This window comes from Molossus molossus, unplaced genomic scaffold, assembly GCF_014108415.1.
Source record: "Molossus molossus isolate mMolMol1 unplaced genomic scaffold, mMolMol1.p scaffold_m16_p_1, whole genome shotgun sequence".
Taxonomy (NCBI): Eukaryota; Metazoa; Chordata; class Mammalia; order Chiroptera; family Molossidae; genus Molossus; species Molossus molossus.
In genome coordinates, this window is record NW_023425344.1 from 81421267 (window position 1) to 81445798 (window position 24532).

Genomic DNA, 24532 nt, shown 5'->3' on the forward strand with positions numbered 1-24532 from the left:
CCGCAGGTGGACGCTCCAACCGCTGAGCCAAACCGGCCAGGGCCAAATATTCTTTATTTTAATAAAAGAAAATATTTGGCCCTGGTTGGTTTTGCTCAGTGGTTAGAGCAACAACCTGCGTTCCAGAGAGACCTGGTTTTGGTTCCTGCTAAGGGCATGTACCTTGGTTGCAGTTTGTTCCTGGCCCTGGTTGGGTCGTGCGGGTGGTAATCATTAAATGTGTTTCTTTCACGTCAATGTTTCTTTCTCTCTCTCTCCCTCCCACTTTATCTGAACAAAAAATGGAAAAATGTCCTTGGGTGAGGATAAAAATAATAATAATAAAAAAATATATTCTTAATTTATTATATATGATAGTTAATAGGCAAAAATAAATGTTGAATGTAAAAACAGTAATAAAAACAGTACCTTGCTTTAAGAAAATAAGGTGAATCATGAAAAAGAATATAAAATGAAAACTGTTTAAAATTCACTTTTCATATTTATGTGGATGAAGATAATAACAACATTTATTAATGACCAATCATTACCAGGCAATTTATTACATACATTACGTATATTTAAAATCCAGGATAATCCAGTCAATCAAGTAATATTAACTTTATTTTGCAGGAAAGAAAAACTGAATCTTAAAAAATTAAATAAATGATGGAAAAAGACAGATGGTAAGAGCTGAAATTCTAAGCCAATTCTGCCAGTCTTCAGAGTCCATATAGATACAGATTATGGCTTTGAATGTAACCATTTATGTAAGGGATTGTGAAAGAGAAGAAAAATATATAAGGCAGATGTCTTCCAAAGAATCAGAAATTGCATTTTGCCTTATGAATCCAAAATCATTTATGTGCAACATAAATGGTAAAGGTCAAACATATTGTGCTAATAATTGTAGTTGGCCATTGCTGTTTCCAATACTGCTGATTATGACTCACCATAGTATTTCTCCTTGTACTGCATTGGTTTTTTGGGGGTGGGGTGAGGGGAGTTCCAGAGTCAACCACAGCACTTATCAATAAAGTTTGTTTTACTGAATTGAATAATTCTCAAACTCTTATAATATTTTGCCTTTTTTGCTCATTCTGGACTTTATGAATGCAATTTGGATGTTTAGACAATTGTTATTTTTTAGACCAAAAAGCGAACTGAGTGGCATGATCAGGGTTGGATTTGTGTACAGCTACTATACCATGGATAATCAAAAGTAAACTGCAAATTACTTATAGATTTTTTTTTTTAGATAATTAGTCTAATGATAGAGAAAAATTTTCCTGACAGAATATTATATGGAACAATTTATGTTCTCACTAACACTTGAATAAAAGTAAAAATTTTGAAACTTCAAGCTGACAATTTTGTCATTTCTGGTCTGATCTATTATTTATTTATTTATTTATTTATTTATTTATTTATTATTTTTTTATCCTCACCTGAGGACATTTTTCCATTTTTTTGTTCAGATAGAGTGGGAGGAAGAGAGAGGAAGAGAGAGAGAGAGAGAAACATCGACATGAAAGGGACACATTGAGTGGCTGCCACCTCCACGACCAACCAGGGCCGGGGACAAACTGCAACCGAGGTGTGTGCCCTTAGTGGGAACCCAGGTCTCTCTGGATCGCAGGCCGATGCTCTAACCGCTGAGCCAAACTGGCCAGGGCGTAATCTATTATTTATTCATTCAACCAAACATTTATTGAATACCTGCTGTGGTATTCCAGACACTGTAGAAATACAACAGTGAGGAAAGATGGCCTTCACAGAACTCACAGTCTTGTGAAGTAGATAGATATTATTAAATAATCTCACCAATAAATAAAAGTTACAGATATGGGAAATGTTACAAAGGCAAGGTATATATATGATCACATTAATGCATTTACTGGGAAGGCATATTTAGATTGTGAGTAGGTCTTCCCTAAGGAAAGTCATTCTGGGTTGAAAGTTGGAAGCAAGTGGCAGAAGGATGAAGGTAGCAAAGATTTGTCGAACAAACGTGTGAAAAACTCCTATGTTGACACTGGGTTTTATGGTTAAATTGTGTCCCCTTAGAAAAATATGTTGAAGTCCTAACTCCCAGGATCAGAAAAACGTGACCTTATTTGGAAACAGAGTCTTTGTATAGGTAAGCATGTTAAAATGAGGCCATTAGGTGAGTCCTAACCCGATACTGGTACAAGGAGAAATTTGGAAACAGAGAGAACTACATGGAGAATGCCCTGTGACGATGAGGACTGAGGGATGCATTCCTAATCAAGGAAAGCCAAAGCCTGTCAGCAGATCCCCAGAGGCTAGGAAGAGGAAAGGAATAATTTTCCTACACTTTTCAGAGGAAGCATGGCCCTTACCTACACCTTGATTTCAGACTTCTTGCTTCCAGAACTGTGAGATAATAGATTTCTGTTGTTCTAAGTCACTCAAGTTTATTTCAACAGCTGTAGGAAATTGATATAAGTCAGGATGAGAGAAGCATTAAACACTTGAGTTATTAATGAGTACTCTAATTGAAACATAAAAAGTGAAGGAGGAAAATAGTTTGAGACAGAGTTGTAATGCAGGTTATAGATTTTTGTCTTATGGAAAATGATTGAGGTGATTCAATCAGGGAAGGAGAATAATCAAATTCTAGCCTGGGGAATGGATTGAAGGAAGAAATAATGGAATAAGGGAAATGAGTTACCTGGCTATAGTTTTGCTTTGGGTGAGAGATGCCTGATGCTTGAAATAAAGTATTGCTACTGGAAACTGAATTATGGTAACAGTCTGGGGAAAGTAACAAAAAATGTTGAAATATTGCAGAAAGGGAGAGCCAGTTGGCCAATGAAATAGGTAAAATTACCAGATTGCCAGGTGTTGCTGAAGACCAGTGTGAAATTGGTGAATAGGAATTCATTGTGGCATTGATATTTCCTATTCTGTGACCTTCTCCAGCAACAACAACTTGCTCAACAGTACCCAGGAAGAAAATGACTGCTTAAGCTCATCCAGATAAACATCCTGTGGACCGTGAGAAGAAATGATCAAATTTCATATATAAACTTACTCAAATGTCAGTACTTTGTTCTTCCTTTAAAGAAATATCCATCTTTACTGTGGTCACATTAGCTTTTTTTTTTTTTTTTTGAGCTTCTCACTATCATTCTTTCCTCACCAAACAGATTCTTAAATATGAGTAATCCTGAGTATTATTATTATTTCATGAATAACAGCTTGACTTCTTAGTGTATCAATTATGACATCACCTATGAAAGTTTTAAAATCACTTTTTATTCTTTTATAGAGACTGGAATTTTCAGAAGCATCCACTGGGAAGCTCATATTTTTGATGACTTGTTTGTTTTTAACACTTTTCCTTTTCACTTTATAAGAGCACTTTGCTTTACTACTTACTATTTTTCTGATATAATTGAGGGGTCTTTTTTCTTTACTTTGATGTCTTTTGCACAGTACTATTTTTGGTACAACGTTACACGGACCGTCTCCCAGGACTAAACTGGAATTACAAATAAAATAAAGACAAATCATTAGGAAAAAGCAAGAGAAAAGCAGCTTGCAAGGACCATATAACCAAGGACACTGACTCAATCCTGGTAGAATTGCAGAGGTGCGAGAGGGGGCTGGGAGCCCATGGACAGCACCAGGCTTAGCTCTGAGCAGCGCCCTTGGGGTAAAACTCCCAAGTGGCTCCACAGCACAGACAGAGCTGGAACAGACGCTAAAATAGCTACAGCCACTCCCCTTGGTCTCCTGCAGAGGGAGGGTGGACTGGACTACAACTGTGTGGGGACACTAGGGATTTAGAGGGTGCTCAAAGCTTTTGCTGAGTTGCAGCCATGCAGCACAGTGGCCATTTTACTCTGATCCAGGGATCTGGAGAGAGACCGTGGCCCCTCCATCAGAGATTCAACCCCACCTAGTGGGCCATTGAAATGTAAATTGGGGCTCAATAACAACCAGTATGTGCCCTCAGAAACTCCCCTTACGCTGAGCACCTCGGGGAATTTTTCATTCAACTGAAAACCCAAGGCTCTTCAAGTAACCTCAACTAATAGCCACCAGGCAAAAAGCTAGAGGATAACTGAACCATTCCTGGGCTTGCAACTCTGCCCAGGAAAGAAATACTTGAAAGTGGTGTTTATGTGGGTCCTCGCACACTCGTCCAAACCCAGGAGAGGAAGCCACAAATAGCAGAATACCAAAACCCACAGGGCAAATTTGGCAGGCTTCAAAGCCCACTGTGATAGCCAAAATGGTGAAACAAAGAAACAAATGCCAAATGAAAGAACAAGAGATCTCTACTGAAGATGAGATAAATGAGGAGCAGTTAAGCAAGTTAACAGGGCAAGAATTCAGAGCCATGATCTTGAGGAAGCTCAACAGCATGATTAAGGACATCAACAACATGAGTAAAGACATAGAAATGTTGAAAATCAACCGAATGGAAAATAAAAACCACCAAGAAGAAATGAGTAAAGACATATCAGAAATAAAGAACATATTGGAAGGTCTAAACAACAGAGTAGAGGAAGCTGAGGACCGAATCAGTGAATTAGAAGACAAGGTAGAAAAAAATCAACCAATCAGAAAACCAAAAGTAAAAAACAATTAAAAAACACGAAGACAGCTTAAGAAAACTGTGGGACAACTGGAAATGTATGAACATTCGCATCATAGGAGTCCCTGAAGAGGAAGAAAATGAGCAAGGGTTAGAGAATATATTTGAAGAAATAGTGACAAAAAACTTCCCTAATTTGGTGAAGGAAGAAGGCATTCAAGTTCAAGAAGCACAGAGAGCCCCAAGTAAGAAGAACCTAAACAGGCCCACACCAAGACACATAGTAATTAAAATGCCAAAAATTAAAGACAAAGAGAGAATCCTAGAGGCAGCAAGAGATAAGCAACTGGTTACCTACAAAGGAAACTCCTATAAGGCTCTCAGCTGACTTCTCAACAGAAATACTACAGACCAGAAGTGAATGGCATGAAGTAATGAAGGTCATGAAAAACAAGGATCTGAATCCAAGACTACTCTATCCAGCAAGGTTAGCATTCAAAATAGAAGGTTAAACAAAGAGCATTCCAGGCAAAAAAAGGCTAAGGGAATATATTAGTACCAAACTAAAACTGCAAGAAATGTTAAAACGACTGCTGTAATTAGTAGAAGAAATAGGAAGAAAAATATGACCACACTAAACAAAAATGGCAATAAATAAGTACATATCAATAATCACCTTAAATGTAAATGGTTTGAATGCTCCAATAAAAAGACACAGAGTAGCTGATTGGAAAGAAAGCATGACTCATATATATTTTGTTTACAAAAGACCCACCTCACAACAAAAGACTTACATAGGTTGAAAGTGAAGAGATGGAAAAAAAATCTTCCAAGCAAATGAAAAAGAAAAAAAGCTGGAGTAGCAAAACTCATATCTGATAAAATAGATTTCAAAATGAAGTCCATAACTAGAGACAAAGAAGGCCACTACATAATGTTGAAAGCATCTATCCAACAGGAAGATATAACCTTAATAAATATATATGCACCCAATATAGAAGCACCAAAATATATTATAAATCTTCTGGAGGACTTCAAAGGAGAAATCGACAGCAATACAATCATAACAGAGGACTTCAACAACCCTCTGACATCACTGGATAGATCCTCTAGATAAAAATTAGCAAGAAAACAGAGACTCTAAATTAAGCACTAGACCAAATGGATTTAATAGATATCTACAGAGAATAACACCCAAAACTACAGAATTCACATTCTTCTCAAGTGCACATGGGACATTCTCAAAGATAGACAACACGATAGAACACAAACAAAATCTCTACAAGTTCAAGGAGACTGAAATCATATCAAGCATCTTCCCAGATCACAATGGCATGAAACCAGAAATTAATTGCCAAAAGAACATGCAAAGGCATTGGAACACATGGCAGCTAAATAGAATGTTTTTAAACAATGAATGTGTTGCCAAGGAGATCAAAGAAAAAATTAAAACCTTCCTGGAAACCAATGAAAATGAACACACAACAACACAAAATCTAAGGCATGCAGTGAAAACAGTTCTGAGAGGGAAGTTCATAGCACTACAAGCCTACCTCAAGAAACAAGAAACAAGAAACATTTCTAACAGTCTATCTAACCTCACAACTTAAAGAACTAGAAAGCAAACAAAAAGAAAACCCCAGAGCAAGTAGAAGGAAGGAAATAGTAAAGATCAGAGCAGATATAAATGACATAGAGACCAAAATACAAGTCAAAGAATCAATGAAACAAAGAGCTGGTTTTTCGAAAAGATAAGCAAGACTGATGGACACTTACTAGACTCACCAAGAAACAAAGAAAGAGAACCCAAATACACAAAATCAGGAATGAAAGAGGAGAAGTAACAACTGACACCACAGAAATACAAAAGATTGTTAACAACTACTATAAACAATTATATGGCAACAAATTCGACAATCTAAGCCAAATGGACAAATTCCTACAAACACATAATCTCCCCAAACTGGACTGGGAAGAGATAGAAAACTTGAACAGACCAATAACAACTAAAGAAATTGAAGAGATAATCAAGACTCTCTCAGCAAACAAAAGCGCAGGCCTACATGGCTTCACGGAGGAATTTTACTGAACATTCAAAAAAGAACTAACACCCTCAAACTATTTCAATAAATTCAAGAACAAGGAAGACGTCCAAACTTGTTTTATGAGGCCACCATAATTCTAATTCCAAAACCAGAAAACTGCACTACAAAGAAAGAAAACTGCAGGCCAATATCCCTGATAAGCATAGATGCCAAAATCCTGAACAAAATACTAGCAAATCAAATCCAGCAATACATAAAAAAAAATTATTTACCATGACAAAATGGGATTCATCCCAGGGATGCAAGGCTGGTACAATATTCTCAAATCCATAAATGTGATACACCACATAAATAAAATGAAGAATAAAAACCACATGATCATATCATTAGATGCTAAAAAGGCATTTGAAAAAATCCAGCATCCATTTCTGATAAAAAACGCTCAGCAATGTGGGAATAGAGGGATCATATCTAGACATAATAAAGGCCAAATATGAAAGACCTACAGCCAACATCATACTCAATGGGTAAAAACTAAAAGCATTTCCCTTAAGAACAGAAACAAGACAAAGATGCCCACTTTTGCCACTCTTATTTAACATAGTACTGGAAGGCTAAGCCACAGCAATCAGACAGGAAGAACAAATAAAAGGGATCCAAATTCGAAAGGAGGAAGTGAAACTGTCATTATTCACAGATGACATGATACTATATGTAAAAAACCCCAAAGACTTCATGAAAAATTTACTAGACTTAATAAATGAATTTGGCAAAGTAGCAGGATAAAAAATGAACATCATGGTAAAGAATTGGCATTCTTATACACAAATGAAGAACTCACAGAAAGAGAAACGAAAAAAACAATCCCATTTCTATTGTGGCAAAAAAAATTAAGATACCTAGGAATAAACTTAACCAAAGAAGTAAAGGACATATTTGCAGAAAACTACAGGACATTGAAAAAAGAAATAGAGGTAGATATAAAAAAGGGGAAGCATATACCCTGTTCATGGATTGGAAGAATTAACATCATTAAAATGTCCATACTACCCAAAGCGATCTATAGATTCAATGCAATCCCCATCAAAATACCAATGACATATTTCAAAGAACTAGAACAAATACTGCAAAAGTTCATATGGAATCAAAAAAGACCCTGATTAGCCACAGCAATCTTGAAAAAGAAGGACAAAGTAGGTGGGATCACAATACCAGATATCAGGTTATACTACAAAGCTACTGTAATCAAAACAGCCTGGAACTGACACATGAACAGGCATATAGACCAGTGGAACAGAACAGAGAACCCAGAAATGGACCCAAGACATTATGCTCAATCAATATTTGACAAAGAAGGCAAGAGCATACAATGGAGTAAAGACAGCTTCTCTAATAAATGTTGTTGGGAAAATTGGACAGCTACATGCAAAAAAATGAAACTAGACCATAAACTTACACCATACACAAGAATAAACTCAAAGTGGATAAAAGACTTAAATGTGACCCGTGAATCCATAAAAATCCTAGAAGGAAATGTAGGTAACAAAATTTCAGACAGCATATGCAGCAGAATTTTCACTGATACATCACCTAAGGCAACAGAAGCAAAGGAGAAAATGAACACATGGGACTACATCAAACTCAAAAGCTTCTGCACAACAAAAGACACAACCATCAAAATGGAAAGGCAACTCACTGTATGGGAGAGCATCATTGCCAATGATACATCAGATAAGGGGTTAATTTCCAATATATATAGAGTGCTCATACAACTCAACAAAAGGAAGACAAAGAACCCAATTAAAAAATAGGCAGAGGACCTTAATAGACACCTCTCCAAACAGGACATACAAATGGCTAAGAGACATATGAAGAAATGCTCAACCTCAGTAATCATCAGAGAGATGCAAATTAAAACAACTATGAGGTATCACCTCACACCTGTCAGAATGGCCACCATCAACAAATCATCAAACAATAAGTGTTAGCGAGGGTGTGGAGAAAAGGGGACTCTAATACACTGCTGGTGGGAATGTAGACTGGTGCAGCCATTATGGAAAACAGTATGGTGTTACTTCAAAAAAGTAAAAATTGAACTTCTATTTGACCCAGTGATCCCACTTCTAGCAATATACCCTAAGAAGGTTGAAACACCTATCAGAAAGAATATATGTACCCCCATGTTCATAGCAACACTATTTATAATAGCTAAGATCTGGAAACAGCTCAAATGTTCATCAGTAGACTAATGGATTAAAAAGCAGTGGTACATATACACAATGGAGTAGTATGCAGCCGTAAGCAAGAAAGATCTCTTATCCTTTGAGATGACATGGATGGACCTGGAAAGTATTATCCTCAGCGAAACAAGTCAAGCAGAAAAGACAAATACCACATGATCTCACTTATTTGTTGAATATAATGAACATAACAGTATGAGGAATAGGGTAGACCTAGAGACGTGGAAGTAGGGTACAGACTAACAACCCTCAGAGGAGGGGTGGTATGGGGAGGGAAGAGATAAACCACAGAACTTATATTCATGTATGCATAACCAATGGACATGGACAACAAAGCCGGGCACTGGGTGGGGGGATTGGGAGGAGGGTGTCAATGGGTAAAAAAGGAAAAACATCTGTAAGAAAAATAAAATAAAATAAAATAAATAAATAAAGAGAAAAAGAAACACATAAAGCTGAAATGAAAAAAAAAAAAGATGGTATATAATCTTGTATATGCCATTTGAAAAGTACTGCTTTTACAGGGTCACTTTTGTGTTATCAATCATATGTTAAACACTCAATTTTGTTAAGATCTTAATTCCCTAAGAAAATAATTTTAAACTCTTGGCGGATTATCTTTGTGGAAGCAATGCCTTTATCAAAATATACTTAAAGTTCACATTCACTTATAAGTATTTCCAGTAGGCAATGTTTTATAGAGATAAAACAAATATACAATAATGTATAGTATACATAACTATACATGATATTCTATTTGTTATAAGATTATATGTATACAAAGCCCCTTTTCAGGGCAATAGATAAGGCATTTAATCCAGTTTTATTTTATTTTATAAGGGGAAGAGTTTTTAGATGAAGAGAAAATTCAAGAGGTTGTCAAAGTGGATTTAGAGAGAATAACAACTCAAGAAACCCTGAGGTAGGATCAAAAGTCATGTTAAAGAAATAATAATGGGTAAAGAAAGTAAAAATTTTAGAGAGTCAGGATATTTTCTAGCTTTAATATGTACGTCTACAATATTTAACAGATATTACAGCAGTCTTAGATCGTCATAGAGGGTAGAGCTCAAGTTCTGGATAAAGATGAGTACTCTCCAGGGGTAAATGGATTGTCTTTAGTGGTATTAAAACTTTGTTTTTGCTCTGTTGTTTGGAGGTACTAAGGAATAGAATGAGTGACAATTTATTGGGTGCATTAAAATCTCCTGGACATGAACAACAGTGTGGTGATCGCGCGGCAGGGGAGGAAGGTGGGTGGAAGTGAGAGAGGGCATAGAGGGAATAAACAGTGATGGAAAAAAAATTAAAATACTAGCCCTGGCTGGTTTTGCTAAGTGGTTAAAGCATCTGCCCACGAACCAGAGAGTCCTGGGTTCAGTTCCTGCTAGGGGCATGTACCTTGGCTGCAGTTTGTCCCCGGCCCTGGTTGCGGTCGTATGGGTGGCAGCCACTCGATGTATCTCTCTCACATCGATATTTCTATCTCTCTCTTCCTCCCCTTCTCCCTCCTGTTCTATCTGAAGATAAATGCAAAAATGTCCTTGGGTGAGGATGAAAAATAAATAAATAAAAGACTATAAACTTCCCAATGGATTATTGAAATAAATGAAAGGAAACTCCTTCATAACTTTGAAATTCCAAATTTAATCAGAGGGAGGTTGTTTGAAAGCTAATTACAATCAGAATTATGACAGGAAGCAGATTGATGGGGACAAACTAGCGTGTTGAAAATTGTATATTTGAAGTAACTTTGTGTAATTTGCAGAGTACTACAACTGTGACTCATATATCAAATAGTATGGGGCCAAAATTCCCTTCCATCTATTAACTTGCCCTTATAATTATTTGGCTTCCCTTTTTATATGGCTTGTATGCATGTGACAAAATCAAGCTACATTAATATAATTGGCACTAGAAGTCAATAGTTCTGGCAGACTTTTCTCTTAACCAACAGTAACATTGAGTTTTAAGAGAGTATGTTGAAACAATTTTATATCTACTTTCCGACAGTATGAATGACTTAGGGAGAAACATGAATACAACTAATACATATGAAAATAGTTTGTTCCATAAATAAGTTCTTTTGCTCTTGGAAAACTAATACTACTTCGAGTGTGCTCACTTGTAAATATTATTCATCTGTACATATGACTTATTCAGAACTGCTTCCTTTTTCTCATTTTCTTTGCACAATCATAAATCGTATCAGCCCAATTTCTGATATTACCAAATATGTTCTTCCCTTCCCTTCCAACTATTAATTCCTAGACTATGGAACCACCATCATAATGGGTTTCTCTAGTGCTGCTCTTTTCCAACTTTTTTCACAATGCCTTCAAAGTTCTCTTTCTAAAATATTTCACTCGTTCTTCACTTTAAACAGGATTAACTGCAATTCTGCATACCCTTATCACACTGACATTAAATATCTTGCTCTTTCCTCAAACTTACTATATTGTATCAGTCAGAGCTCTGGGAAAAAATAAGGCACACTCAAATGAGAAAACTGAAGAGAGTTTAATAAATAGGTCATTTACAAAATTTAATCAAGAAGCCATTTATAAGCCCCATTTCACAAATGATTGAAGGAAACCAATTTAAAATGAATGTTACTAGGACTAGCAATAGCAAAAGGTGGATGTCTCTTGCCCCAGGCCTGGAGGATGAAAGAATCCTATAATTTAAATGAAGCCTTAGGAGAGAAACTCTTGACCAGAGATAGGACTACAGTTGGGCTTAGCAAATTTGCAGTAATTCTGACTAGAAAGTGGTAGATGTATCCTAAAGATATTCTCCTTTCTTCCTTCCATTGCCTCCAGGTGTCTCTCATTAGGGAAAGCCAAGAAGAGGCCAGACCCCAAAGGACACCGTCCATGCAGTTAGTCCATAGAAGCAGTCAGGAGAGGTAGAAAGTAGATCTGAACTGAAAGATGAAAATGGCCCAGCTCAAATATCCTTTAAGAATCTCATGTTTTTCAAATGGTAGTTTCCTTGCTGAAATGATTTTTCTTCTGCTCATACCTTATTCTAAAGTTGCACAGCAGGATTCTACAACTCAATTCCACTCAGATTATAGAATGTTCACTGTGGATTCTTTCTCTTCTCTCTACCTAGTTAGTTTTTACCTCCTCGGACCTCCAACACATTATGCTTTTACTTTGACTTCAGCTCATTGGAGATAGTGATTTTATTCTTCATGTTCTGTGGCACCTAAAAAGTATCTACAGCAGTCAACATGATTGTTGAATAGTGATTGCAAATGGTGGCTGAATGTTTGTACAGATGGTGAGTAAATAACTGTTTACAAATGAGAACTTCAGCACATACACATTTAAAAAAATAGTTTTCTTAGTTTTCCTAAATGGAAATTATAAACAAAGCATAGAGTATGATTATGAGCTTAAAATGATATTAAATAACACAAAGAGGCAGTAATGCCAGACACAGTAGACAATCTAAATGATTCTAAACTGTGTTAAGTAATATGAAATCAACACTTGTGACAAAAAAACAAAACAAAACAAAACAAAAAAAACCCACAGCACAGCTATAGTGGTAATCTTGAGATAAAACAAACAAAAAATTAGTTCTCAGGTATTTGTGATTGACATGGAAAGAGAAATAAACTTATGCCAAAATTCTGATCTAAGGATTTGAAAAGCTTTCAATATTGTCTCTAGCTCTTCAGTGGAAACCTAGTCCATCAGGGTACTAGAGGATAGGTTATTTCTCTTCTAAATGTCTCCTTTGAAAACAGTTTCCTGAATGAAAGTAATGAGTAATGAGATTTATGCAACTTCATTAGGGCAACTTGTTCTCAGTGACTCAGTGATTAAATAAAAATATTTAATGTTACAATTGGGGACTTTGTACGTTCTTTGGGTACAGAGGAATAAATTGCTTTCAATTTTGTCTAATGTGGATCTACAGCATATCAAAATTTTTTCTGAAGTAAGTAGTGGCATGTAGCTGTTGCACTGTACTATCCTTAAGCTCATAGAGATGGTGGTACCTGTCAAACAGAGGCTGTGCAAGTCTTTGGGTATTTAAGGTGTGACAGTGTAAATGCTAATTTAAATGCTGTGGAAGAAAGTGGGTAATAAATAACTTCCATACATAGAAAATAAAGGTGGAATATAGAGGCTATTTTCATTTCTAATTTTAAATTTTAAATGATATTTTCATGATATCTTAAGGTAATTTGAGTACAAATTATTCAGTGATGGAAAATGATAGGAAAACAATGTGTATTGAGTGCCAAATATATATAGTCATAATCCTAGATGCTATGAATATAGTAGAAAACAAAATAGATAATAATTAATAGAAGGAAGAAAAATAAAACAGAGCAAATAGATAGAAAATGACATGAGAGTACTGTTTTAGACAGTAACCATTTTATACATGAGATACACTGAGAAATGAAAAGGTAACATTCACTTCTTTATAAGAGTAGCTTCTCTGTCCTCTGGCAACAAATGTACAAGTGTAAGATAATTTTATTTTAATAGCTTCAAGGACTTTATCGCTTAGTAGGGCAAACAGAAAAAACAAACAAACAAATAAACAAAACAAAAAACCCCAAACCAATAAACAGTAAAGATCAGCTCATTATTTAGTATTTTAAAAGGTGAGACAAGTGATAAAGAGAAAATAAAGCAATTTAAACTAGAGTAGTCAGGGTCTGGAGATAGTTCAGGGAATGGGTAACACAGCTATCCAGAGGAACAGTGTTTCACACGAGTGTAAGCTCCTGAGGTAGAAACATGCCTGGTGTACTGATGAAACAGAGGGGACCAGCGACGGTGGAACTGAGTGCTGGAGTGGTGAGTAGGAGATAAGGTTGGAGAATAACAAATGACCAGTTTCTGTAAGAACTTTGATTTCTGCCCTGACTGAACTAAGTAACCACTGGAAGGTTTATAGAGGGGATATAGGATCTGACTCATTATTAATAGGATTACTCTAGTTGTTGTATTGAGAGCAAACTAAAGAGTAACGGGAGCAGGAGTCAGGTAACCAGTTAGGTGAGAAATGATGTTGACTGGGACTAGGGAAGCAGCAGTAGGCATCTTAAAAGTGATTAGCTTGTACATATATTTTGAAAGTACAGGTGACTAGATTTGCTGATGGATTGGGTATGGAGAATGAAAAAGAAATGAGTCAAGTATACTTCCAAGGATTTTGACCTCAGAAGACTGCAGGAGGACTAAATTTTGGAGAATGGTAGGAACTCAGTTGGGGACATGTTAAGTCTGAAATGCCTCAAAGATTTCCCAAGGGTGAAGTCATGTAGGTGGTTGGATTTAGGACTCTGGACTACAGCTGGGGTTGGGGGGGTGGTGGTCAAGCTAGAGATATTCATTACGGTATCACTAGGGTATGAGCCATATCTATTTTGTTTATTCTGGTGTGCTTAAAAGGTACTCAAAATATTGGTTGCGTGACTATAAATATAGTGGAGTCGTGTGCTGGTAAATGTTTTGACCACAAGTACTTTGAGGGGAAAAAAAACCCACAGGAAAACAAAACAAAACTCCTGATTTTTAGTGTTTACAAATTTTTGTGTTGTAAATACTCCTACAGTGATTTCAAGCTACCAAAGTAATGTCCCTGCGTGCAAAGCTGGGAAGAAATGTGCACAGTTGATTCCCCCTAGCCAGTAAAAACCAGCTCTAAAACACAATGGAGGCTAGTACCGTTTAGTAATATAATCATATGCATGTTTTCCTTACTTACAGGTGTGCATGAAAGAGAATTTTAAATCATCTTGATACCTGAGCCAATGTGAACTATAAAAAAATCTCATAGATGATAATACAAGCTCAAAATAGGAGACTTAATTGAATATTTAAAAACCTATGTCACATACCAAACTAAATAAGAGAAACACTGAACTATTTATTCCTGTACTGTTAGGCAGGCTTCTAGATTACTTCACATGTGTAAAATATCTTTATATAATTCCTGGGGAAAAGATTTCATAGCTTATAAAATAATTTATTATAATGTTAATAGTACTCTCTTGTCAGAATTGTCTTCATGATTTCTAACTCAGCCTAAAAAATGTGTTTAAAATGTTGCTACAAAGCATCTGCCACAAAACACATTTTAATCAGGTTGTTCTCTTCTGGAGTCCAACCTGTTTGGCATGTATTTCAGCGTCATTACTGGGTTTTTTAAATGTATTTATTTAATTAATTAATATTTCGAAAAATGTTACTGTGGTAAAATGAATACAAGATTTACCATTTTAACTATTTTTACGTGCACAGTTTAGTGGCACAAAGTACATTTACATTGTGCACTCATCACCACCATCCATCTTCAGAACTTTAATTAATTCAAATTTACTTTGTTTCATGTAAAGAATGTGCATTTTGTTGTAGATAATCATAGAAAGAAAAATATAAAAGAAAAGAAAATTACCTAAAATCTCATCATTCAGAACAAATCAAGTCTACATCAACCTTATTGCACACATAGAGTTACATTAGACTGTTAAACTGATGGTCTGAAAATTCCGCACGTGTCAGAGATCCTGCTGAGTCCAAAATGGCACTCAGACTCTGACTGTGTCTAATGAAGTGGTGAGGCTGCACACCCTAGTTGTCTGTTTTGCAGCATTTATTTAATGTACCACTGAACAAGCTTCAATAAAAATGATTTATGCTCGGAGAGATGAGGCACAGGAAGAAGAATTATAGACAGTTCATCATCCTGGACAGATGGGTCAGAGTTGAGTCCCAGCAACTGAAAGTTGCAAGTAGAAGATGAAAGAACACCAGTCATTGATAAATTTTATTTTTCTTAATTATTATTATTATTTTTTTATGTTTTAGAGAGAGAGAAAGGGGAAGGAGAGAGAGTAACAGCAATGACAGAGAACATCGATTGGCCGCCTCCTGCATGCCCCTCACCGGGGATTGGGCCCACAACCTGGGCATGTGCCCTGACTGGGAATCGAATCAGCTCCCTCTTGGTGAGCTACACTGGCTGGGCTAGAAATTGTTAATGGAGCAAAAGTAAAGGACAAGATCATTTTTTCAAATTCTATTTGGCACACCAACAGACATTACAAATATTTCAAGCAGAGGGTACAGTTGGTAACATATGAGTTTTGCAGATTTGGATGCAATGTTCCCAAAACAACTATCTGTAGAAGGCCATGGCTTCTTCATCCCGAAACTGTCATGCTCTATACCAAAGTGTTGATATTGTTCTTTCCTTCCCTCCTTTTCCCTCCCATTCTCTCTCTCTCTCTGTCTCAAGGTGTGGTGGAAAGAATGAAAGTGCTGAAAACAACTAGTGATAAACTCTTATCAGACCTCCCTAGGGACTCTGTTCCTATGTTTGAAGAATGTAAAATATGTTTTGCTATATTTGTTAATGTTTTTTTTTTTTTTTTTTTTTTCAGAGAGAGAGAGAGAGACATCAATGAGAAACATTCATCAGTTGCCTCCTGCATGCCCCCTACTGGAGAAGATGTTTTATTTATAAAATAAAACATATTAAATTACTTAAGGTTTTCAGGTAAGAAACAGTGAATGTTGCCTGGATGGTGTAGCTCAGTGGATTGAACATCATCCCATGGACTGAGAGGTCCTGGTTTGATTCCCAGTTGGGGTACATGTCCGGGTTACAGGCTCATTCTCCAGTAGGGGGCATGCAGGAGGCAACTGATGGATGTTTCTCATTGATGTTTCTCTCTCTCTCTCTCAAAAAAAAAAAAAAAAAAGAGTAAATATCATCTTCAAAATTCTGTAATTAAATATTTCAATTAATACTGGACCATGTGCCCTGAAATTGTCCTTTAATATATGTTAATAAACCTTTCTAGAGTTTCTAACTTAAACTAAAAAATGTGCTTAGAAAATATAAGAAAAATTTTCTGCTTTCTAATATCCCTATATTATCAAGTGGTACATGTCCTAAATAAATAAAAATGACAATATTTTTATTATATTATGTGTTCTCTTAATAATTTTCTAACACCTATATTCTCAATTAAGATATAGATAATACATATGTAAGATGTGTTGATCTACATATAAGATATATAACACAAACAAGTCCTAAATTCTAATTCAACTGAAGGAAGAACTTTGTCTAGTTAAGCCCTGTGGTCATCACAACTTCTTAGGAGCTATAACAGTGTAGAAGTTTAGGAGAGCATGGGCTTGGGAGTAGACTGCAGTGATTTGAATCTTGGCTCTACTTACTGCATGATCGTGGAAAAGCTTAGCATCTTTTAGATGCTATATTTAAATGTTACATTTGAAAACGGCAAATTTGGGGAGGATGGTGGGAAGAAAAAGTGACCTTTGTTGTCAAATAATTCCACCGTGTGTGTGTGTGTGTGCGTGTGCGTGTGTGTGTGTGTGTGTGTAGGGATGGCGAAATACCCTTCAGGCAAGAAGGTAATATGTTTCTGTATAATACCCTAACCTGTGACATCACATTCAAATCTTTAGTAAAGTTACCAATATTGTTAATATTTTAAAAAGTAGAAGTAAAAAGCCAGCAATTCTTCCAGTGCAGAATGAAGTACCAAACACTTCAAGGAAAATTCAATGCCTTTTTCTCAACGAAATGTGTAACCACTGGCTTGAGATTCTCCATTTGTAAAATACAAGTGTTTGTGAATAGAGTATCTATAATCCTTCGCAAGTCTAAAATTTCTTAGGACCCAAGCACTTGCAAGCATTTTGCTGCAGCTGAAGAAAAGCCAGATGTGCCTGAATCAAAAAGGAAGTAGTTTCCAAGCTCAGAGGATCTTTTAACTTCAGGCAGAGGGGCAGAGTGAATTAAGTGTTTTCCATTTGGGCTGGGAGGATACAATTCAGCTCATATTAAATGGAGACAGAAAGCAGTCACAATTCAATAAGCCAAATGTTCACATTGTAGTTTAAATTATGTATTCCTTTATCGATAAAAAACTAGGCATCAAATAACCTTTAAGGTTATTTCAATAAAGCATAATTATATAAGAAAAATGTAATTTCTAAGAGCACATACTGTTAACTATGCTTTACATGGGGGAGGGAGTCCAGGCAACCATAAACAAAGGCACCACAAGTCACTTGAGCTTCCTCAGAAGGGTCAACCTTGCAAACTTAAATCTATAAAATAACTGCAAATATAAGTTTTTCCAGTTCATGCTTGATAAAACACCAATGCAGAGAGATTCCCTGCATTAGGAAACCATTGGGGAGGGGGGGTTCTAAGAACTGTTATATTTGTATAGTATTTGATCCTAAAAATTATGTTAAACAGGCTTTTCTCTATTTCTTTTTATCAATTGTGTGCTCAAAGAGTATTCCTTTAAATAACAGTTTTTAAAAAGATTTCAGTATCTGAACTGCATATGCTTTAGATTTGTTACGAATTGTATGCTCCATAAATTTTGTATAGCTTTAGTGATTCAGTGCTTTCTAGTAAAGAATAAGTAGAAAGCATTTATTAATATCAAACCAGTGAGTGTAATAAAATAGTATTTACAATATCCATTAAAATAACTCCAAGACCTTTTCAGAGTTTATATAAATGCTGAAAGAATTTCTTACTTGAAATACTGCCAATTTTACCCAAAGTTTTCATCAAATTTCATAATGTATCATTACAATATAGTGAGAATTTCATAATATGATATGCTAATGACTTTCCTCCTGATCACAATATTAAAAACCATGTGCTTACAAGAAATATAAAAGACAAAAAACATCAACAAAAAAACCCAAAGAAACAAAGACAGAACATAAAAGAAAGATGCTCAAACCGAAGCAACACTCATTGCTATTTTGGGAGAGGAAGGTTAGAAGCAATTTTACCTGTTCCCCAGTTTGGGCCTGATTTTTTTGCTTCTTTTTATTTCTGTCCCTACAAAAGTGAAAGGTTGAGGTCCATGTAGAAGATCAGAGATCAAGGGGAAAGGGCCGATGGACAGTTTCAGAGGCTGTAGAAAAATGTGATTTTATACGTATTTCTCCAAGTTAGTGGCAACTAACCACTGCTCCTTCAGTTTAACCCTCTTGGGTTGTCATCAGAAACAGTTTCTAAAGATGTTATCAATATTCTGTGCTTACTATTTCAAAATAGTAAACGCAAAGAATAGACTTATAGAAAGAACGTGTGAATTTCTTATAACGATGGCTTAATGTAGTAAGAATTAATATTAAGCCTCTTTTTATTTTGAAACAGTCTTGTTAATGTCAAAAAAGTGCTCTTTTCTTTCCACTGTTGAGAATATGGAGACTTGCAGTTAAAGTGAAATCACTCCCTGTATCCCCCACGCATCTGCCAATCACAAAACCAAGACTGGAATCAATTGGTGTTGTTTATTTTTTAGCATAATATTGAATTAAAGTGTAACCAGCTCAATAACAGGTAGAGATTTACCATTGTCCTAATACACATGCATATTTCATAATCTTCAATATAAGAAAGCAAATATAGACAGAAAATTTTAAAACTTAAATATGAGAACAAATGTTGAAGGTCTATTCGGCTTTTGAAAATTGAGCATCTCAGAATATTGTAGATGAGGGAACAATCTAAAAAGTTATCTTAAACAGCTATAAATTAGTGTGTCTCATTTCTTTTAAAAATTTTTTATTGAATTTATTGGGGTGATATTAGTTAATAAAATTATATAGGTTTCATGTGACAATTCTATAATCCATCATCTGTATATTGTATTGCATTCACTACCCCAGGTCAAGTCTCCTTCCATCACCATTTATCCTCCCTTTACCCTCTTCTACCTGTCCCCACCCCCCTTTCCCTCTGGTAATCACCGTACTGTTGTCTGTGCCTATGAGGTTTTCTTTTTTGTTTTTGTCTTTGCTTAACCCTTCACCTTTTTTTTCACCCAGCCCAGCAACCCCCCTTCCCTCTGATAGCTGCCAGTCTGTTCTCTAACCATTTATTCCTTGAGTTTTTGTTGCTCATTATCTGAAAAATGTGGATGCAATGTTCAAGGCACAGGTTTCACCCAGCTCAAAGTCTCCACAGATTATTGGAAGTGAAATCTAACCCCAGACATTGTGGAAGCTGCTGGCTGGTGGCAATCTTTGGGAGGGATTTTGCTGCCTCTGGTGGATGGATGCTCCATGACTGGGAGGCAAAACCAGTGTTGGCTCTGGGCTGAGGTTAGGGAATGTGATGGGTGGGGGTGTAGACCAGCAAACTTGAGAGTTGAAGAAAGGAGGGAGGTTGACTCATAGTCAATTTCTCTAACACAGAGATGGAAGGCCAAAAACTACATTTTGCAGAGAGGTTTTGCTGCAGTTGTTGGAAGCCAACTGAGAAAATTACAAGTATGTTTTCTAGCTAGCTTTGTCCTACTTGGAATGACAGATTTCCCCATCGCCCTCATTTACCTCCTTCAGTCCCTCTAGGGGCCCTAAATGGGAATCAAGGGGTTAGGGTGGAGTGGGGGAGGCCAGAGAAACAGAAGCTGGTTCTGCCCCTGGAGAACTACCTACCAATAGGTTCGTGACCTCCTTTTTCCAAGAACGCCTTCCTAGTCCCTTTCCTTTAACCAAGCCCATCTTGTCAGCATTTCCTTTGTAATCCCCTTGCCCTGCTCTTCCTCTCCCTTCTCCCTCTTTTCCCCATTTCTCCTCACCTGTCCACCGCAATGGCTGTCATGGAGTAGATGCTGGCGAACACCGCTGTGATGGGAAAGAAATTCTGGAAACGACAGTAGTTGGCGCCGAAGTACCACTCGCTGTGAAGCGCATAGATGAAGTTGACTAAGGTGTTGAAAGCGGCCATAGAGGCGTCGGAAAAAGCCAGGTTTACGAGGAAGTAGTTGGTGACGGTCCTCATGCGCTTGTGGGCCAGGATGATCCAGATGACTATGAGATTCCCGAAGACAGCCACGGCCACCACCACGCCATACGCCAGGGACCAGAGCGCGATGCGCCAGGACGGCTGCACGAACTGGTTGGTGAGGTTGGCAGCGGGCTGCAAAGGCGCAGGGGAGGTCGTGGGCAGACCCAGCGTAGAGGATGAGGCGGAGAGATTGCTGGCTTGGGCCAGCAGTTGCAGCCACTCAGCCTCAGCCGTCCCCAAGGTTGTCCCCACTGTGAGCGCCTCACTCAGGTTCCCGGCGTCAGCGCCCGCTCCTCCGGCGCCTGCCGTCCAGTTCGCGGCTTCTGGGAGAGAGGCCATCACCGCGGGTCTGCAGTCCCTGATCTGCCCACTCACCCGCTGCCAGCCCGAGTCTAGTCCTTTGAAATTCTTCTTTGCCACCTGGTCCCTTTCCTGCTGGGCGGTCCTCAGCACCCCTTTGGAAGCGCCTCAGGGAAGGTACCGCTCCCCTGGCAGGTGAAGGGATGCTTTGAGGCAGCAAGTGACAGGGAGCACGGGCGCCACTTTCTCCGAGGGGTTTTCGACTTTGGCAGGCTTGGCAGGATGAGAGCTTTGGGAGGAGAGATGTTAGGGGTTATCAGCGGTGGGGATCTCGGGGTTCGCCCCTGTTGGAGCTCCCAGCAACGGCTAGAGCACTGAGGCTCTAGTGCTGCAGCGCGTTTTATAGTCTCTTATAGTCCCCTGTTTTGGTGACGTTGTGGGGGCAGCGGAGCTGACCAACCCCGTCGCAGGGCAGGTTTGTGCTCCTTTCCTCCACCCCACCCGTCAGAGTTCATTCATTTGATACGGTCGGTCGCCAAGCAGATCGGGCGGGTGGACGTGCTCAAGAAAGCGCTGCGCTGTCTCAGGTGGAACTAAAATCTCTCCAAAATTTTCTTTCTTTTAACTTAAAGATATTTTGCTAAGGTCCCTGCTCTCAGAAATTTACTGTGGGCTGTTCTTTTATAAACCAATTAAACCATTCACCGGTAAATCAAAAGCGCATCCCAGAGGATTTTTCTGAGCACGTGTGTGTGTGTGTGTGTGTGTGTGTGTGTGTGTGTGTGTGTGGCCTGCTGCGAGCTGTGGGTACAAATCCCTACGCCCCGGTGTTAGATATTACTGGCTTTTGGAATTTCACTCAACTTTCTGCATGCGTGCACGTTATCACTTCTCAGATCCCCTTTCCTCCTGCTCCCACTTCCAAGGTCCATTCTCCCCCTCCACCTAATCCCTGTCACTGCCAGAGACTATGGCTTCTCCTGGAGGATTCTACTTTGGTTAGAATGTCATAGCACACAGAGGATACATCAGAAATCCGGAGATGTGTTTTCTTGAAAAACGACAAGAATTGGATTTCTTTTTATTTTTATTTTTTTTTTTTTTTTTATCCTCACCAGAGGACATTTTTCCATTTTTTGTTCAGGTAGAGTGGGAGGGAGAGAGAGGAACAGAGAGAGAGAGAGAAACATCGATGTGAAAGGAACACATCGAGTGGCTGCCACCCGCACAACCGACCAGGGCCGGGGACAAACTGCAACCGAGGTACGTGCCCTTAGCGGGAACCGAACCCGGGTCTCTCAGGACCACAGGCCGACGCTCTAACCGCTGAGCCAAACCGGCCAGGGCTGGATTTCTTTTTAAACATATCCTGTAAGCAATCTAAATACATAAACTTTATAGTCTTGCACATTTGACTCTATTTTTCAGGGCCTGACCATGAGGAGTACTGATGAAGATGGACAGCAATGCCCTTAGTTTCCTGAGCAGGTGGACAGGCCTGACTTCTGAGCTTTGGCTGGAGCAGGTGGGCTGGAGCAGGTGAGCTGGAGCAGGTGGGCTGGAGCAGGTGGGCTGCAGAGCACTGAGCTGGAGAGCACTGAGCTGGAGAGCAGCTAACTGGAGAAAGTAGTCTGTGCTCAGATAGATCTTACAAACCATTTATCAGTATGTTCCAGATGTGATGCTTTCCTTTATTAGTTTCTTGGGGGCAGGTGTGCAGGGATTTCATGTTAAACATAATTTAGCAGTCTGCTGAAAACACTTGAAATCATTGAACCTCAGTTTCCTCATTCAAAAGTGAAAAATTTAAAAATATCTAGTTTACAGGATAATTATGAGGATGTGTGGTTTCAACAGAATTCCTTCAACAACATCAGGCAAGATGGAGACCTCGGTGAATGTTAGCTACTTCCCTCTTGTTATTGTTGTGCATTTCATCTAAATGTTTTTGGTTAAAATGAATCACACCAAATTTTCTCTACATCAAGAGAAGGTGTCTTCTATTGTAAATATTCTTTATTGTTTAGTTACCCAGTTCAGAATATATCCTTCAAAAATCCTCCTATGATTATTGCACAAATGGACATAGGTTGACTGGTAATAACTAGTGTTTTCCGTTTTACATTTTTAATGATGAAAACAGTGGTGTATAGAAATAAGTTTTAGGCAACCTAATAATTATATTGACACAACCCTGCTTCAAAATAAATACAAGCTGAAAGTGTTAATTATCAAAGGTTATTTTCCAGAGAGGTCTGTGAAAATATGTGATAAATCATAAGTAAAGTTACTAGAGATTTCACATTTTTGGCCTACTAATTCTAAATTAAACCATTTTTAAAGACAAACTACTTTTTTCTGTCAATTCATCACCTAGAAATTACTTGAATTACAAATAAAATGGCCCTTTCTTCCCTAATGAAATCATGGGAGAATTTTTAAAGATTTCTTTGTATGATACACACCATTTATCATAGTTACAAAGTGGATCATGGTAGTGATTTGGTAATTGTGCATATTTTGATCAAATATTTTAAGTTGTAAAAGTACTTGGTTGTGTAGAAATCTATTCAGTTTACACTGTTGTTTTACTTATCCGTACAAAGTATCATAAGTCTGTGATTCTATTTTCCTTGGACTTACACAATGCGTGGAGATGATATGACAAAAAATAGGTGATAATTATGAAATTAGAAGTAGTTACAATACAAGGGGCTTAAAGAGGTATTTCCTTTCAGAGGAAGAGAGGAATCATTATAGATCTGCCTTATATGGAGAGACTCTCCCTATATCCCAGAGTAGTAGTGAGGGGTAGCCATTGTTCATTCATTGCTTAAGTCATTCCTCAGGTATGAATTGAGTATACTTCTTTCCAGGAGCTGTGCCAAGTAGTAGGAATGTGGCAATGAAACAATCAGATATAAACCCTGTCTTCCCGGAGCCCATAGTCTATCAGTGTTTTCAACATTAAAGCAAGAATTATAAATAGTAAAATAGGGAGGTACAGAGAAAAATGAAGCATGTGACTAAGTGGAAGGATGCTGTGCTCAGTGGATTCTGGATTATGTCAACGTCTCTTAAAAAATGAGAAGGTTTATCCTAGCTAGTGTGGTTCAGTTTGATGAGCATCATCCCATGCATGAAGAGGTTGCTGGTTTGACTGCCGGTCAGGGCACATGCCTTGGTCTCAGGTTTGATCTCCGGTAGGGGTCCTGCAGGAGGCAGCCAATAGATGTTTCTCTCTCATTGATGTTTCTATCTCTCTTCCTCTCCTTTCCTTTCTCTTTAAAAAATATGAATAAAAATGTATTAAAAAATGGGAAGGTTTAGGAGGTAAGGGAAGGCTAAAGTGAAGGGTTCCTGACTAAGAGAATTTGGGAAATAATCTGCCCATTGTGGCTCCAGAATCTGAGTCCTGCTCTTATCTGAGCCTACTATGCTGGTTTAATTCTTCTTCTTCACCTTCTTTTACTTCTCATAAGAATTCCAAAGCCTTAGCGATGGACCATTCAGGGAAGAAGAGAGGGGCAGAAGACATGGTATCAGACCATGTGCTT

General features: G+C 37.8%; 1 protein-coding gene across 1 annotated transcript in view; it reads right to left on the reverse strand.

The window, feature by feature from the left end:
* Window positions 1–21119, reverse strand: part of TACR3 (tachykinin receptor 3) — a 69785-nt gene extending 48666 nt beyond the window's left edge. The window contains exon 1 of the mRNA XM_036277794.1: window positions 20467–21119. Coding sequence (XP_036133687.1) covers window positions 20467–21014 — 548 coding nt within the window. The 5' untranslated portion in view covers window positions 21015–21119. The remainder of the gene's footprint in view (window positions 1–20466) is intronic.
* Window positions 21120–24532: the final 3413 nt, after the last annotated feature.